The sequence below is a fragment of the Taurulus bubalis genome (genome assembly GCF_910589615.1).
Source record: "Taurulus bubalis genome assembly, chromosome: 19".
In the NCBI taxonomy this organism is placed as follows: Eukaryota; Metazoa; Chordata; class Actinopteri; order Perciformes; family Cottidae; genus Taurulus; species Taurulus bubalis.
Genome location: NC_136607.1, coordinates 12,545,997 through 12,562,474, shown reverse-complemented (window position 1 = coordinate 12,562,474; position 16,478 = coordinate 12,545,997). Strand labels below are relative to the sequence as shown.

Genomic DNA, 16,478 nt, shown 5'->3' with positions numbered 1-16,478 from the left:
GCATTTTGGTCATGTGACTTAAAAAAACATTGCAGTTATATTAAAACAATATGGGGTTCTATACAATCTGTTGATTATCAACTCTAATATCCCGCCTTAAACTTCAGCAGTGTATGTCTACATACAGCAGCCAAAACAAAACATTGGGCATTTCTTGCCCTGGTTGTGGTCTGTCGGGTAGTCAACATGTTCAAGCAGTGTACACATTCTGCCTCTAGCGATACGATTTACACTCAATATAGTCCCGAAAATAGCCTAAACATGAATAACCATGTGATGGAGCTTTTTTCGAGGCGGTATAACCAACCTGTAGAAAAGAGCTACCTGAGAGGATAAACAAGGGGCTAAAATAAATCAGCAGATTTGTTATATTGTATATTTGTTATATATTGTATATTTGTTATAATGTATATTTGTACATTAGTGACGAGCGACATCTAGCGGTTAAAAGTTAGTCCTGTGTGCTGCTAAAGTTTACACCGTATGCAGAGACGTCCGTAGTTATTTTGCAACTAATACAAAAATACTATCTGTATAAATACGAGTATACAATATTATGCTGCTTTGTGCACATTTTTTTTTTGTGTCGATAATGAGTATTTTTTCCCCAAAGTGTTCGAATGAGAGCTGTCTCGAGATGCTCCTCTTTCAGTAACAATGGGTGACACAATCACAATAAGGTCAAGAATATAGTGCGCATGTATAAAAGTGAGTATGTATCAACAATGGACCAAAACCCCAAACAACAATGTAGTGTGACACGCGACCAGCTCGCTACGTCAAGCTGCGCACGCAGGGTGGAAGTGAAGCGGTCGGTCCAGTAACATTAGTCTTCAAGCCAGCCAGGCTGCAGAAGTCGGTTACGAGCTTTTTGTAAAAGCCTACAGGGGTTCAGAAGACATCCGACACATGGCACACACTAGCCTCTAAAATGTACCAGTTTTTTTTTTACTTGTCACAAAGTGACTGTCAACTTGCAAACCCAGCCGGTTAGCTGGATGGCTAGTGATAATGAACTGTTGTGCATTGTCGGACAATCAGCTAGTGTTACTCTGGCTAATGCCCCTACAGCTGTCACCGACATCACTTCGTGCGCCGACGACATGAGCTGTCTGAATAACCTTTTATCTGCGAGACATTTAATTGCTTCCATTTTTCCATTATGGACAGCGAACGCAGCAATTGCAGGCCTCAGATTGGAGACAATAGCAAGCTAACCTAGCTAGCGAGCTGCCGTGGCTGCTAAGCTTGCTGAAAGCTGTCTGGAGCTGCACTGAAAACGTCGAGGTATGTTTTTTCTCTCCCTCTAGTCAGTGTTGGTCTTCATTCTCACGTGACACGGACGGGACGCGATAAGGCAGTGAACGGCAGCTCTCTCTGTGAAGCAAGCAGAACAAAGTTTGTTGACTTATTGTTGTTTTAACTACCGTTGGCTAGCTCGCTTGTAGCTTTAAAGCTAGCTAGCCATTGATCCAGGAACAATTAAAAGTTTGCAAAGATGAGGCAGGTAGAAAAAGAGAGTTTACCTGCGAGTCATTTGGACATAATAACATTGTTATAAACATCCCAGTGTTCAGATTATCGTGTGGATACATTACTGTGAGCACCTGCCATGACAGGAATTGTAATGTCAGCAAACTTAGCCTAGCAATCTTCGGGATGTTAGGTATGAACGCATCATCTCCCTGCTGTCATGTCTTTTGGACCTCGCAATAGAAATGCTCAGTGTTTATTCGTCTTGGTTTAGTTTTCCCTTGCATGAAAACTTTGTCCTTGTGTTGTTTACAATATCAACGTTCACCATAGCTGTGACACCTGTTACCCACTTCAGGCTACTGCACCATGGATCAGTTGGATGTGACAGAACAAATCTCACCAGCTTGTAACCAACCTTTGTTCAGCAACCAAGATCTGACTGTGACTGACCAAGACTTTGCGCCCCTGCAGCCCAGCTCCAACATAATGTCTTCACAATCCAAATGGGTGAACAGCAGCACTGAAGACACTGACCTGATCATAGCTGAGGATGGGCTCGGTAATGGCACTTGTGAAGTTGAGACTATGGTAGCATTATACTGTCCTGGCGACAGTGGAGATGTTGCTGCTGAGGGTGACAGGCTTGCACTTGGAAATGATGGTGTCTCTGAGTTTTCAAACAGTGACCTCTCTCTGCCCGAGGTGTGCATTTCTACAAACAGCAATAGTTTTGAGGAGGATATGAACTATGAGGTCCAACAAGCGTACAGGATATTCACAGGCTTTCTCTCGGACAAGCACAAAGGGATCACCGGCCCGTTCCTCCATCCAATCGGCCACCAGGAGTCCCAGCATGGTATTGAAGGGGTCCGCTGCAGTCAGGCACAACTCAGGCAGCCAATGTGCTTGCGGGGGATGAAGGAGAAGTTTATCAACCAAGAGTATGAGAACATAACAGAGTTTGTTGCAGACTTTAGGCTGTTGTTGGAGAACTGTTATCGCTACCATGGAGTGGACCACTGGGTCTCCAAGCAGGCTCAAAAGCTGGAAATTATGCTGGAGCAGAAGCTTACATTGCTATCCAGGTAGCTAATGAATTTAATGTATTTACACTGTTGAACAAATTGATTAGCTGACAAATTTTCGAACCCATAATACCATCTAGTATTTCTACATGGCATGAATGTAAAGTGCATGTATGATATATGTATTGCTTTAGTAACCTCCTTTTTAAAATGTCCACAAGCTAATTATGTATGCATTTTGAACAGATGTTTGTCTGTGTGGTTGAAACAGTGGTGTTTACTTCCAACAGTCATGATGGCTACAGTTAATCAACTTTAATCAAACATCATATTTTCTCTGCGTCTGTCAAACTAGGACGCTACGAGAAAAGACAACTTTGACAGTGACCTCTAAAGGGCGTTTTGGTGCAGAAGAGGAACGGGGTTCAGGGGGCACCTCAACAAGGAGAAGGCTGGCACCTCGTAGCCTGGCTACCATCACTGTCGGTGGGCATGAGTCTATCATGGTCCAGGCCCTACGGCTGGAAGAACAACAGAGGGCCAAGGAGGAGAAGAGGTGAGTGAATATTTGAGAGAGATCAGAAATTGCTGTGGTAAACCCACCAAGAATATATGTTTTCTGACTTTTCAGGCAACGTGAGCTTGAGAAGAAAGAAGCAGAGGAAATGTCAGCCAAAGAGGTGGAAGAGTGGGAGCAGACTTTGCTGACACAGGCTTCCCCCCACACCATGGACACACTTTGGGAACTCCCTGCTATAGGGCACTTCCTCTGTCTTGCTCAGACTGCACTTAACCTCCCTGAGATTGTATTTTTTGATCTTGAGCGTTGTTTGCTGATGCCCCGCTGCAGCCTCTTCCTGTCCAAAATCATGTCTTCCCTACTGTGCCCACCCCAGCGGAGGTCCAATCTTCAACGCCGCCCTGTTCTGCCTTACCGCCGCTGGGAGTCAGAACTCAGGCAGCGGGTCATGGGCTGGTATCGAGCTGTTGGTGCCTCACGCGATCAGCCAGGTCGGGCGGAGCAATTGGGACTCTGCCACCAGTTTTTCCGCACTCTCGGGGAGGTGAATCCTTTGGAGGAGAAACCCTTTCACTTGCTGCCCCTCTACCAGCGAGTATGGCTTCTGAAGGGGCTGTGTGACAATGTGTATGAGACACAGAAATATGTGCAGGATGCTCTCCTGGCCCAGCCCATCCATGAATGTAGGGAGTCTATTTTGGGCTATGATGGCAAGGAGAATTGTTATATACATTTCCCACATTTCTGTGGAGCAGACCTGAGAATCTACTGCCAAAGCCCTGGCACGCCCCCTGTTTTCCCTTTCCCTTCTGTCTGGGTCAAAAGAGTTGATATCGAGCCAGGGACTGAGGGTGAAGAGTCGGATGGAATGAAGGAAGAGGGGGTTACAAATGACAGAGGGTGTTATGGAGGCTCAATGGACACAGGAGAGTCTAATGATTTTGGAATGGGGGGAGCAGAGACAATTTCGTGTTTCAAAGGGGAAAACATGGAAGTAGAGGAAGATACAAAATGGTCACTGAAGAAGGAGCAGGAGTCTGAATCAGGGTCCTCTGATGGAGACTCCTGTGAAGACTCAAAATTGGACTTAATAATACACACCAACTCCTTTTCACACACTAGTCCTATTGGAGGAAGTGATGTTGAAATGACTTTGAAAGAAGAGACTGTAGATCTGGAGCATCAATCCAAGAGACTTACATTGAAAAAGGAGCAGGGCGTTTCATTGAGCTCAAGGCGGACCATTAAAGCAGAGACACAGGAGCCCTGTCTGAGTGTAGGGGAGCACAGCTACACAGGCAGATCACCTGCCCGCTTAGTGAATCTGGCTTCCCCAAACAAACCAGTCAAACTGGAGGGAGGAAGTCCCAGTGAACAATACCAAAGGTCTCCCTGTTTGGATTGTTGTAAAAACAAAACTAATAATGTTAAATCTGAGGAGCATGACTGCGTCTGTGACACATCAGGGCAAGCAACACAGTTGTCCTCTGAGAGTTCTCAAAATTCAAGCGAAGAAAGGGTGAATGACAAAATCTGGACAAAAAAGAAAAAGCGTAAGAAAAAGCGAGATGGGGAACTACTGACGAGGGTGAAAGGAAAGGGCAATCAGCTGCAGCCTGTTGACGGGATGAAGCCGTCCTCGCCTGAGACTACCAAGTCTGCAGTGCGCAGAGTTGCCAGAACGATCAAAAGAAAAGACAAAAAGAAAAAACATAAAACAGGTGAGTAAAGGTTCAATGTTGACCAATGGTTTCCTTTGGTATTGCATCAATCTCATTTATAAGTGTGCAATCAAAGCTAGAATGCTATTTGGTATATTTTCATACATTGCTTTAATATATATATTTTTTTTTAATAACAACATGTTGGTTCAAAAATGATATCTGTTATCTTGTTGACAGGAAAAAAGCTTGAATCTTCAAAGAAAATTAAAGATGAACCCTCATTTGAGCCCTCATTTAAGGTTGTTACACTCTTATACACACTTATTTATTTAGCAGTGCTGTGTTAATTGATTGGGACTAAAAAAAACAATTCTATAGTCTTTGCTGATTTTCAACCTGCTTTATACTGTTGCAATGCGGGTGTCTTATGCAATGTTCGGCTTTTCCGGTGTTGCTGCCACTCGGGCTACCCGTTCACCCGCCACTCCTTTGCCGGTGAAGGTCCACCAGATGACGTGAAAAATGTCAAACCACGTTCATTTGCACATGCAACCCACATTACAACGATACAAAGCTGGTTAAAACAAATGTTTCCCTTTTTAAGCCTCACCCTTCTCCTCTCCCTCTTTTTTATCTCTCTCTTTATTAAGAATGACTTACTCTGTTATTTCTCCTCTGTAGTTGGTATGCAGAAGTCTTGAGGACTTGCGAGGGCTGATCAGTAAGACAGAAGATGAGCTTGATGAGCTAGAGAGCATCAAAAAGAGATTGGTAGGTGGAAATCATAGTTCTGTCAAGAGGATTTACTCACATGCCCCAGAGCCTTCTTTTTGGTGGAGAATAACATGTTGTCAGACATTTTAATGTTGGTGACTTGACTACGGTTTCCTTTGCATGTTTAAATTGACAGGGTCGGTGGTATTATAGGAGAGAAGCAGTGAAAGACCTCCACAACACTCTAATCAGATTACTGAATGAGCTTTCACCCTGGGAACCCAAACTTGTTAAGGCCTACCAAAGGAACAGGTACAGCTTATTTGACATTTAAACAATGACTGAATCAAACCATCATAATTTGTGAAAATTATATTTATTTTCCATGTTATTATCAGGACATTGACTTGTTTTTGTCAAGTAATATTTAATAATAACTATGTCTTATGCCATTTGAGCTCAGCTGACTAGCACAACGCATTTGACTGACTGCATTTTTTTACTAAATAGCTCTTTGTGTCATAAAATCATTGCTGAACTGGAGACAAACCCTCTATCTTTTCTTCTCTTGCTTCTACATCAGGCTTCGTTTGAAGAAGGACTGTGATGATTTCAAAAAACACCCAGAATACAATAACTTTGTGCGTGAGGAGAGTATTTCATCATCGTCATCCTCCTCTGATGATGACGATGATGAAGAAAGGGGTTTGGGGAAGGAGGTGTGTTCATTCTCGGATCATTATGGGCGATCAGAAGAGGAGGACCTGGAACATTTGGTTCCCAGAAGTCTGTGGAGTGGAGGTAAAGTCATTCAATTTAAATCCAGTATTTTCATTTTGGTTGCGGTTTTGTAGTGATAAAAATGTGCTTTGCTGGTTCTAAAGGTTACAGTTACACAGCCTCGGCCCTTGAGGAATTAAAATGAATGTCACTACATTACACTGTATAGATGGTTAATTGATCATTATATCCCTAACAGACTCTTTTGTGTTCTCAGGAAACACCAGGGAGTTTGTGGCTGAGAACTACAAAACTCCCAACCACATAAAACAACCTCTGGTCAGCACAGGGAAACATGTCAGTCTGCTCCAAACAAGTCAGACTGGCAGCAGTGACATTGTGTCGACCCCTGGGCCACAATCTAGATCTGAAGTGAGACCATCAAATCAATCCAAGGATTCAGACTCTGCATGGGCAGCAAGGGTGACAACCCCGGCTTCACTGTCATCCAGATCCCCCATCCTCCATCCCACCACTGGACTACCTAAGGGCTACACGCCCATCCCCACCCTACTAGCTAAGAGTGTGGGAAACAAAGTGACCTTAATGAAACGGCCTGCTGATTTTACAGGGATCAACGTCATAGATAGACTGCGCAAAGGGTCTTTGGTCTCCCTGCCTACCTCTACAGTGACTACTACAAAACTTTCAAAAGCACAAAGCTTTCCATCAAGTACCCAGCAGAACTCGCAACAAATGCAGGCACAAGGACGACAGCAAACAGAAGTACTAAGACAGCCAGGAATGGCTGCAGGGTCCGCAGCTCTTCCTAAATCACCACAGACAAAACCTACCCAGACTGTAACACAAACTCCTTACCAAGTGGTGTACAAAGTACCTGAGGGGCTGGGTCACCTTGTACGGAAAGACAGCAGCAGCTCGGTCAAGATTTCTGTTCATCCTTCCGTGGACCACAACACTGGGGAGAAGATTATGCAGCAATTAGTGATTCTGCCTTCTAATCTTCTCATTCACAAAACTGAAGAAAAGGTGCCTCCTTTACATCAACAGTCTAAGGTCATCCCGGCCCCAGTTTCTAAAGTGACCAGCCCCTTCTGTATGCCCACCAATGTGCCTGGGTTCACTATTTCCGAAAACCGAATCCCTGTTCAGCAAGTGGCCCCCCTAAAAGATGCCAGGACAGTGAGGACACCCTCGCCTTCCGTTTCCCCTCGTCTGCAACAGGGGGCCCTAAACGCAGCATGGCTCAAGGGGGTACAGGCCTGCAGTCCCCAAGCTAGCACACCACAAGGTGTCACGCCAAACCCCTCACCCATCACAACTCTTTCTAGTGCAGTTTCTACTGAGCCTATTAAATCAGACCCTAAACAGGAGCTGAAGACTGTGTGTATCCGTGACTCACAGTCCATCCTGGTAACAACGAGAGGAGGAAACACGGCCATCGTTAAAGTCCAGACGTCCTCAAATCAGAATGCCCTTGGTTCTTTGCCCAACAGTTCAGTTATCACCATCTCACCTCAGTTAAAAGCCTTCCTCGTCTCCAAGACATCACAGACTCTCTCTCCTTCTTCTCCATCTCAGACTTCCCCTTGCGCCTTCCCAGCAGTGACAGGTATTTCAGTGGCCCAGCCTCAGAAGCAGGTTCCTTCACTATTAAAGTCCCCTTCCAAACTCACAACCCCCATGCTGGCTGCAGTCACTGGTAGCGTTCCTGTTACAGGTCCAGGAAGTCAGACTGCAGGCACTAATGTGGCTATAAGTCACGGCTCCAACACCTCTACAGTTGCAACAAAGATTGGCCAGCTAGCGCAGACTCCTGCTGCTGGTTCTCATTTTCAAGCTTCCTTAGTAACAAACACTGTTGTTGTCCCATCACTGAGTAATTTGGGTGTTCCCCAAGTTGTCAAACAAGCAGAGTTCATGAGCAAGACTGCTATGAAGCGGGGAAGTACAGAGGAGAGATCCCAAGTTACTAAATTCATCCTTGTTACTCCCTCTTCTTCCTCCACTTCAAATGTAGCCTTATCAAAAGGTAGCCCCTCTTACACAAAATCACTACCTAGTTCAAGAGTCATGTTCATCAGCCAGCCAACAGCAACATCATCCACCACCTCTGTGGGAAGCACTCCAAAACAGGCAATAGCATCAATGGTGAGTGGACAGCTGCTGACCACTTCATTATCCAGTCAGACTCTAAAGATGGGATTAAGCACAGGCCAACCTGTTGCCAGCCCAGAAGCATTGTCCAAGGTCAAGAACATCACTCTGCCGTCAGGTGGGTTTGTTTGATGTAATGTTTTTACGGTATCATCATGTCTGCCGTATATTGTGTTTGTCTCTAAATTTTGCTGCAATGGGACATTATCTGTTTTGTACATGTATCATTCATAATGTAGTTGAATGAATGTGAAGCTATGTTTATTAGATTCAACAGTATTTAGTCGTTTAAATGTTGCGTTGCAGCTGTAATACTAAAACCCTAAATTCCACCCTCGTATCAACGTTGAACTATTGAATAAAATATCTCGTGTGTCTCCAGGTGTTCAAATCCAGTTGTCAGGGAAGACGACAACCATTGGACAGACAATAGGTGCCCTGTCACGTTCTCCTTCCAAGAACACGCCAGTGTCTGCCTCAGATACAGGACGTCCAACAGCCACCACCACTGGAAGTTCAAATACCAACACAAGCTGTTCTGCCCAGCTTGCCTCTAACTCTTCTCTGATCACCAGCTGTCAGCTCAAGGGTATCCCTTCCTTCGCCATGCTCTCCCAACCAGGCTCTTCCATATCCACTGCTGCCATTCTGCCTGCAGGAAACATGATCAAGAAGGACCTTTGTACATCTTCAAGTATACTGTACACCAACTCTCCTGCTCAGGTAACTACTACTGTGCAGAGTAGCCCAGCCCAGACCTCCACACCCACTCTTGTCCGTCATCCTTCAAATATCCAAAGTGGTACTGGTGAGGAAAGCACTTCCTTTTTAGCACCCTCTCAACTAGCTCACAGTAAAACCCAAACACCCATCTCTTCTGCAACAACCACCAATATCCCAGGCACTACCTCTGCTACTGGCACAATCCAGCAGAGGATAGTCATCAACACCTCTACGCCTCTTGCTGCTGGCACACAGATCGTCCTTAACAATGCACGTTTTGTAGTCCCTCCCCAGGGTTTGGGTCCAGGCAGTCATGTCCTTATCATCTCTAGCCCTGCACCACAACAAGTGCCTCCTGCCAGTGCTACCAGCGCCGGTGCATTAGTACCTCCCCAAGGGGCAAGTTATGTCACTGTAGCCCCTCGAGCACCAGTTTTACCCCAAACCTCAGCCAGGATGCCTGGTGTGCCAGTAATAAGTTCTCCTTTTGTAGCATGCACACCTGCAGTTGGTCGATCATTGCTAGCAACCACTCCAAATGTCACCCCAGTCCGACTAACCGGAACGCCTGGCCTGGGTTCAACGTGGCTGCCCAGTAAAACAAATGTAGTGTCTGCTCTGCCGAGGCTGCCAGCTGCACAGGCTGGTAACTTTGCATCCCCAGCAGGAACCTGTGCCCCTGCTCTCGGCTCAGCCCTCACTACAATCAGGTTAGCTGCTGGTACACCCACGCCAGCTGAATGTTCATCCACCATTTTACCTGCAGTAGCACCCCCCTTGTCCAGATTGTCAGCACCGCCATCATGCTTGCCTGTTTTATCCAGCCCATTAGCTGTTGCCCTGCCCAGCCCTGTCATGCCACCCCTCTCCTCAACTACAGCGCCTGTGTTAGCAGGCACACCAGCTTTGCATTATTCTCTTCCTGCCCAGCAGATGGTTTCAATGACAACCCCGGGCCTAGGCACAGCAGTTGGAATGGCCTCCCCGTCCACTGCTACATCACGGGCTTCAGTACATATGGGAACACTTCAAGACAACACAGCAGTCAGAAAAACGGTGCCCGCAGTCATGCAACCAGTGCTTGCTGGTGCACGGACACAGGTTTTACCAACAGTGGCTGTCCCACCAATTGTAAGTACAGTGTCTAGGATGCAGACGCTGCCTGTTGCTACAGTTCCACCAATCGGAAGCACATTCAACCCATTTGAAACAGCACCTGTGGTCACGGCCAGTTCATCCAGCAGCAGTGAAACTATCACTCCAGCTCAACCAATCGCATCGCTGAAGGCAAACAACACGACCCACCCACCTGCCGTTATGAAGAATCAAGCTCTTGGAAAGCACTGTCTGCAGACCTCATCTTTAGGTATGCATACCAATGTGGCATCCAGGCTACTCATTAGTTCTGACGGTGCCATTTTGAACACAGTTCAGTGCCAGGTCAATCCAGTTGCCTGTCCCAAACCGCTGGATGCAATAGTGGTTTTCCCCAACAGTCCCACTGGAGCATTACACAAACATGATTCCTCTTTCCAGCCTTCAGAGGCAGACAGAAAGTAACTAAGACTGTGCCGGCTATGTGAGGACTTAGTGTTGCCAGGGCTCATATCATTGCTTGTAGTAATCCTTGGGTTAGTTAAAAACTGCTTTCCAGCTGTAGTTTGACTAGTAACTTACATTTAGAATAACGTAGGTTATACCCTTTGCTTATATCTTCTTATAGGTAAACTGTATGCTCAATCAGACATACTGGAAATGTATACTGTGATGGTTTTCTCAAGTGACAACTGGTAAGGTTGCCCTCAGATGAATGTTATAGACTCTTGACTTTACTTTACTTTTTACTTCTTGGCCAGTAATGACCTGTGACAACAAAGGAGTAGAGTTCGATGCCAGATAAAAGGAAGTTATTCATTGGTAGAACTTGCTCTGCGTTGTCAGTTTTGAACAATAGAACTGTCTGTATTCAGATGCTGTCATGTTGTCCTTTTTTCAACTAGTAACATGTTTTAAAACTACATTTTACTTTTTAGAAATCTAAGTAAACTAATAGATTAATTTGTATTACATGTTTGAGCTCATAACATGTTTTGAAGTCACATTTATTTATTTTTGCCATATAGATTTTCAAAAATATTTACAAGGTACATTCTCATTGAACAAAATGTGGACGTTACTGCATGGGAATAAACAATGCGACTGTCCCAACCCGTGTTTGAGCTGCTTCCTTATACACAGACTTTTTTTATTATTATTGTGAACAGAAACAACTTATACTATATACATTGTGTCTTGTTCATGTAAATAATTTTACAAAGTGAGGGATAGGACAGTTTCATCTATTGGTATATTTAACTACGAAGTATAAGGAACCATCAGATTATCATCAGACAACAGATGATTAACTTCATCTGTTGTCTGATGATAATCTGATGGTTCCTTGTTCCCAGTTTGTTCTCCAGTATTTTGCTTTCTTTTTCTTCAGACATCTGTCCATCTTCTCCAGAAGTCCTTTTTAGGGGGAATAGGGAGGAGGCAGTGAGCCGGAGGAAAGCTTTTCATAAGCAGGAGGAGCATTAGGAACCTGGAGTAGAGAGCAACAAATACATCCAAATGAAAAAACAGCAGAACATTTGGACAATTGATTTCCACACTCTGACAGGGTCTTATATTTTCACTGAATCTCCATTATGTTTGATAAAGTACTGAATATTCAAATATATTACATCATTACATAAATAGTTACACCCATGCAATTGAGCATCATATCTGGAAACTTTGGACACTGGGTTTAAACAATTTGGGTCTTTGTATTGATGGACTCAACGGCGTATCCAGCGTGATTTAAAATGTCCTTTTCGGGCTCTGCTAGCTACTGCAGTATAAAAGGAAAGGCATTGTTCAAGGACATGGTGCTTTGCACTTTCCTCTCACATGTGACGGTGCTGATCTGATCCTCCTCCCGCCTCTGTTCCAGCACACATGGATACACATACCTCCCTTGGGAATGAAACATTTTGAATACCCTCCCCTAGTCTGGTGACACAATAATCTCCCTTTGCTTCATGTGTGCTACGCTGTTGTACTTAACAACCCTCTGTTGCAGGCTACACAGAGTTTAAAACTATCTTCTTGTTAATTGTTTATGATATACAAGTTAAATAGAGTGCTAAAAGTATTTATGTGTCTGGCTGTGGATTATTGTTCTCAATCTTTTTCTTTTTTTTTAATATTTGATTTTTTTCCAAATATGTTCACACTGCAAGAGAACATGCAGAGCACACTACATTAAACATTACAGAAAATCAAATAAAAAATACACAAGTAGATGAAATAGAACTAATTAAATAAATAAAGTAAATAGATAATTCCCCCCACCCAAAGAAAACGAAAAAGAAATAAAAGGTTGATGCATAGGATGACACAGCACAGAGAGAGATACCGCAATGATACGAATGCATAATGTTATTCAGAGCTCCAAATAGTTACATATAATTGACTTTGGCACAGGGCGATACAATGGAAGGCCAGTAAAAGTCTTCATGGGGTAACTTGTTGTTCCTCACCGTAGGTCGGAAGCTGCCAAAGTCAGCTAGAGCCATCTTGTTATCTGCAGAAGGTCCCGCATCTGAGTACTGGCCTTCTGTGTGACTCGGTGAGCCCGATCTAGGGCTCTGCTGGGGGGACACAGACGTGTGAGGAATTGTGGGAAAACGGCATTAAATGAAAGGGTGATATATTGGGGATATCATTGGAACACAATTTAAGAGTAAATCTGATAAAGGCACCATTTTTGTATGCTCCATCCTATGAATTAATTGACATCAATGCATCCATATCAAATGAAGAGGCAATCACTTTATAGCTTGTATTGAATTTTGCAAAATTAGTCAATACCTGATTTTACTATAACAAAATCCTCACTTTAAGTATACAATGTGAAGGCTAATACTTCATTTTAAAAGGTATGATGGCCTCACCCTGATTATTTTGTAGCCACTCCTCTTCTTGAAGTACCAGCAGCCCAGGATGAAAAGAGCTGCCAGGATCACCACCAGCAGAATTATGCCCACTGCCCTGTGGGTCAGAATTCACATTTTTACATTAGAATTGTATTTTTTTGCACATCAGTTTTATAGAATTCAACACAATACAGCTATGTACAATAAATTAATTTAAGGTAGCTCAGCCTATGTGAACCTATGTGAATCAATCAAATCATTGAGCCCTGATTTCCAAATAAAATTGATCCACTTACTCCTCAGCTCTGACATATCCTCCTCTGCTGCTAGCAAAATAAATGTTGAAATCTCCACGAGGCATCCCGTCTGTTCGATTACACGGCATCAAACTGAAAGTCAACAGAAATTTACTTTAGCAACTGACCAAGTTCATTGTACAGTACTAACATAGTGGACAGTTTTATGAGAGCATATTTTTCTTTCATCAAATGAAGAATGGCCTATGATAATGTAAACTAGACAGGTGTCAGCAGCCTGCTGTATTGAACATTAAGCATTTTCTTGTAAATATTCCATTATTACCACACCAGGATGCATATACATGGAAATAGTCCAGACCATAAAGATTAATTTTTTGCCTTGAGAATATGACCCCTTTTGTTAATTGCGTATCATGTAAATACTATTATGAAAATATATAATATCTATGTATATATTTATTATTTCATTATTTTTAGCCTCAACCATTCATACTTATACTCGAAAATACTAACAATATTTATTTGTAATATATATATATATGTATATTATATGTAATTATTTGCACAATACAACATATTATACAGTAGGCCAGGCCTATATTTCTGCTAGAAAAACAAACAAACAGACCATCAGCTTACCAATTTGGATAATTAGATTGCAGAGAGTAGCTCCTCTGGTCGGTCCTTGTAGCTCTGTGTCACTTCACCTCTCAAATATCTTGCCTCAGTATGTTGGAGAGCAGAGAAGGGCACAGCACCCTCATGACCGTCACGGGTTAGAGGCTCATGGCTTAATCCATTGAAGCAGAGTAATTACCGTGAAACCTTGCGGTCTTAAATGAACATTATTATATTCACTCGTGAAACTACAGGCGTCAGCTGCTGGCTCTTCATGCGAATATACTGGATGTGTGTGGTATTGTTATTCACAAATAAGAGCCAAAGTAAATCAACCCCGGTAAATAATAAAAGGTCATCCTAAATGCTTAATTCATTATAGTATGCTACAGGTGGCTTGATCAAATACAATAAAAGTACTGTCCGGTCAGCTCCTTATCAAGTGGGCCTACTGCACAGTTAATTAGGAACCTACATCAATAATTGACAAAAGAAAATTGTTTGTCTGCAAACAAGAAAAAAAGCAACAGACTTTCAAAACAAGCGTGACACACATGATAGATAATGTTATCTTGCTAAAATAATCAGATGTAGCTATGTACAGTGGGAAAGACTAAACTTCTTATCTTTAAGATATTTCACTTTGAGACAAATACATTACCTTTAAGGTGATATACTGTATGGCTAAAGGTAGTCTTGTTTCTCCTCATACAATCTCCTAAATTTCAAGTTGTATGGAATAAAAATATTCAACTGTGACTGGCGCAAAGAATGAAGCTTGCTACCCCATTTCAAAGGACAAATGGAAGACAGTGATTTCAGTAAACTTGCTGTATTGAGCAAGTCCTAAATACATCCTTTTTAGTTTCAGGTGGATCCAGTGTCTCGTGCCTTTGCTCCTTAATAATAATGTCAATCCTCTGACTCATGTTGAGCTTCATGTGTTTTGTCTTTTTAAAATAAATCACAACGTTGAACTTGGATAGTAGTCTTCATAAAGAATAAATGTCAGAGTACTTTTTTTTAGAGCAGCTCATTCTCAATGACACAAAATGTTTCTTGTGACTTTAGTTTGTTTTCAACATTCAAGCTGTGCAACACAATAACTTATTGTAAGTCGCTTTGGATGAAGAAAAACGTTGCTTTAATCTGCAAAATAAAGTAAAATATGCACCAATCACCAAGTTAAATTCCTTGTATGTGCAGAAATATATGACAATAAACCGTTTCCAGTGCAGAGAAATATTTCCATTTTTCTCCACAAGAGGGAGACCAAAACCTGTTTGTGAAATAGAGTCAGTATTACACTGTGTGCTTCATCTCAGTAACCTACATGTTGGCCTGTTAGATACTATAAATTAGTGCTTTTTAATGTTTAGTATTTTCTATCGGCCTACAGGTTTATACATCTCCACATCCCAGTTATTAAATGGCCCGCAGTGAATTGAAGAAAGACAGAAAAAAATACTCAAGCACCGATTGTAATGGTTGACTTGGTTCAGTGAGGTTTTGACTTGAGGGTATTACTAATAAATGACACTGTATGTACATTGCAAAACCTAGACTTAACACTAGATGTCAACTATTTTTTTGTGAAATCATCTCTGCCCTAACCTCTTGCCACAGAAACCAAATACTTTATCATTTCTGCCTGTTCTGTTTGTTACATCTTAAAATTAGACTTACAGATTTGTATCTTCTAGATTGGAATCACAGTATTTTAAGTGGGCACTTTGACGATTATCATAAATCAATATTTGCTTGTTTTAACTTAACTCATCTACATATTTACACACAACGTCATACTATTTTAAGAGGACACTTAGGTCATGCACTGTTTAAGAGTTTAAGGCTATTGAATTGCTTTAAATTATATTTCAGAGCAGCAGATACAGAAATACGTATGTGGTCACACCAATAAATGACCAATGATGAGTAACACTGCTAATTTGAAGGATACTTTTGCAGCTTTGGGTAATGGTGGGTATGTTTATTAATGGGAAGCCAATGCGTTGATTGTTCATGTGTTTGTTGGGATGACAAGAACATATGTAATTTCTTAGTTGCATAGACAGACAAATAAAAAAAGAAGAAGACAATAATGAAGGAAATTATCCCCTTATTAAAGCCCCAAATGTAAACATCACATACCAATTATTCTAAAGTTGAAGACAAGGATTATATCTTTACTGCCTTTCAATATTTCTCATAAATGTTATCTTTGAAAAAAATAACAATACCATTGTTATAACACTGAACGAGCCCATGAGGTCCTCGCTGGCAGTTATCAATGGACATACACGTTAATTAGCCCACGGCTCCTCACCGGTTGAGGGAGTTATTCCCATTCCCTTTACCGGTTCTTCCGGTCGTCATTTTGAAAGAGAGAGAGAAAGAGAGAGACAGATAGAGGGGTAGGGGGATAGACAATGTGGATCCCCCTTTTTCTCTGTTCCTCGATTGTTTTTACCAGCAAAGATTAACCGGCAAAGATTAAACATAACCTCCAGCGTCTGCTAAATAGTCGCCTGATAAGGCCGGTCGGAGGGGATGCTCTCCCCATCCCAGCAGGCATGTTCGCCGTGAGACAGAAGAAAGCCCCCCAGTCCTCCCGACGG

At 42.6% G+C, this 16,478-nt stretch overlaps 2 protein-coding genes across 2 annotated transcripts; one reads left to right on the top strand and one right to left on the bottom strand.

Annotated features, from left to right (window-relative positions):
* Nucleotides 1-1,842: 1,842 nt before the first annotated feature.
* On the top strand, nt 1,843-11,420 carry brd10 (bromodomain containing 10; the record flags this gene model as incomplete). The annotated part of the gene is made up of 9 exons (XM_079234755.1): nt 1,843-2,561; nt 2,857-3,057; nt 3,133-4,742; nt 4,923-4,984; nt 5,367-5,456; nt 5,596-5,711; nt 5,983-6,200; nt 6,397-8,415; nt 8,680-11,420. The coding sequence occupies 9 exons, from the start codon at nt 1,843-1,845 to the stop codon at nt 10,578-10,580; spliced, it is 6,936 nt and encodes a 2,311-aa protein (XP_079090881.1). The 3' UTR covers nt 10,581-11,420.
* Nucleotides 11,421-11,477: 57 nt separating this feature from the next.
* Nucleotides 11,478-13,917, bottom strand: mlana (melan-A). The gene is made up of 5 exons (XM_079235591.1): nt 13,882-13,917; nt 13,279-13,371; nt 13,001-13,097; nt 12,587-12,694; nt 11,478-11,604 (listed from the first exon to the last, which is right to left on the bottom strand). The coding sequence occupies exons 2-5, from the start codon at nt 13,365-13,367 to the stop codon at nt 11,536-11,538; spliced, it is 363 nt and encodes a 120-aa protein (XP_079091717.1). The 5' UTR covers nt 13,368-13,371; nt 13,882-13,917; the 3' UTR covers nt 11,478-11,535.
* Nucleotides 13,918-16,478: the final 2,561 nt, after the last annotated feature.

Bases quoted from the DNA above. Each gene is read 5' to 3' on its own strand.
- mlana (XM_079235591.1), bottom strand. From the start codon at position 13,367: ATGCCGTGTAATCGAACAGACGGGATGCCTCGTGGAGATTTCAACATT. The intron at 13,098-13,278 runs GTAAGTGGATCA...TCTGACCCACAG, and splicing joins GGATATGTCAGAGCTGAGGA to GGCAGTGGGCATAATTCTGC. The intron at 11,605-12,586 runs GTGAGGAACAAC...TCTCTACTCCAG, and splicing joins TTGGCAGCTTCCGACCTACG to GTTCCTAATGCTCCTCCTGC.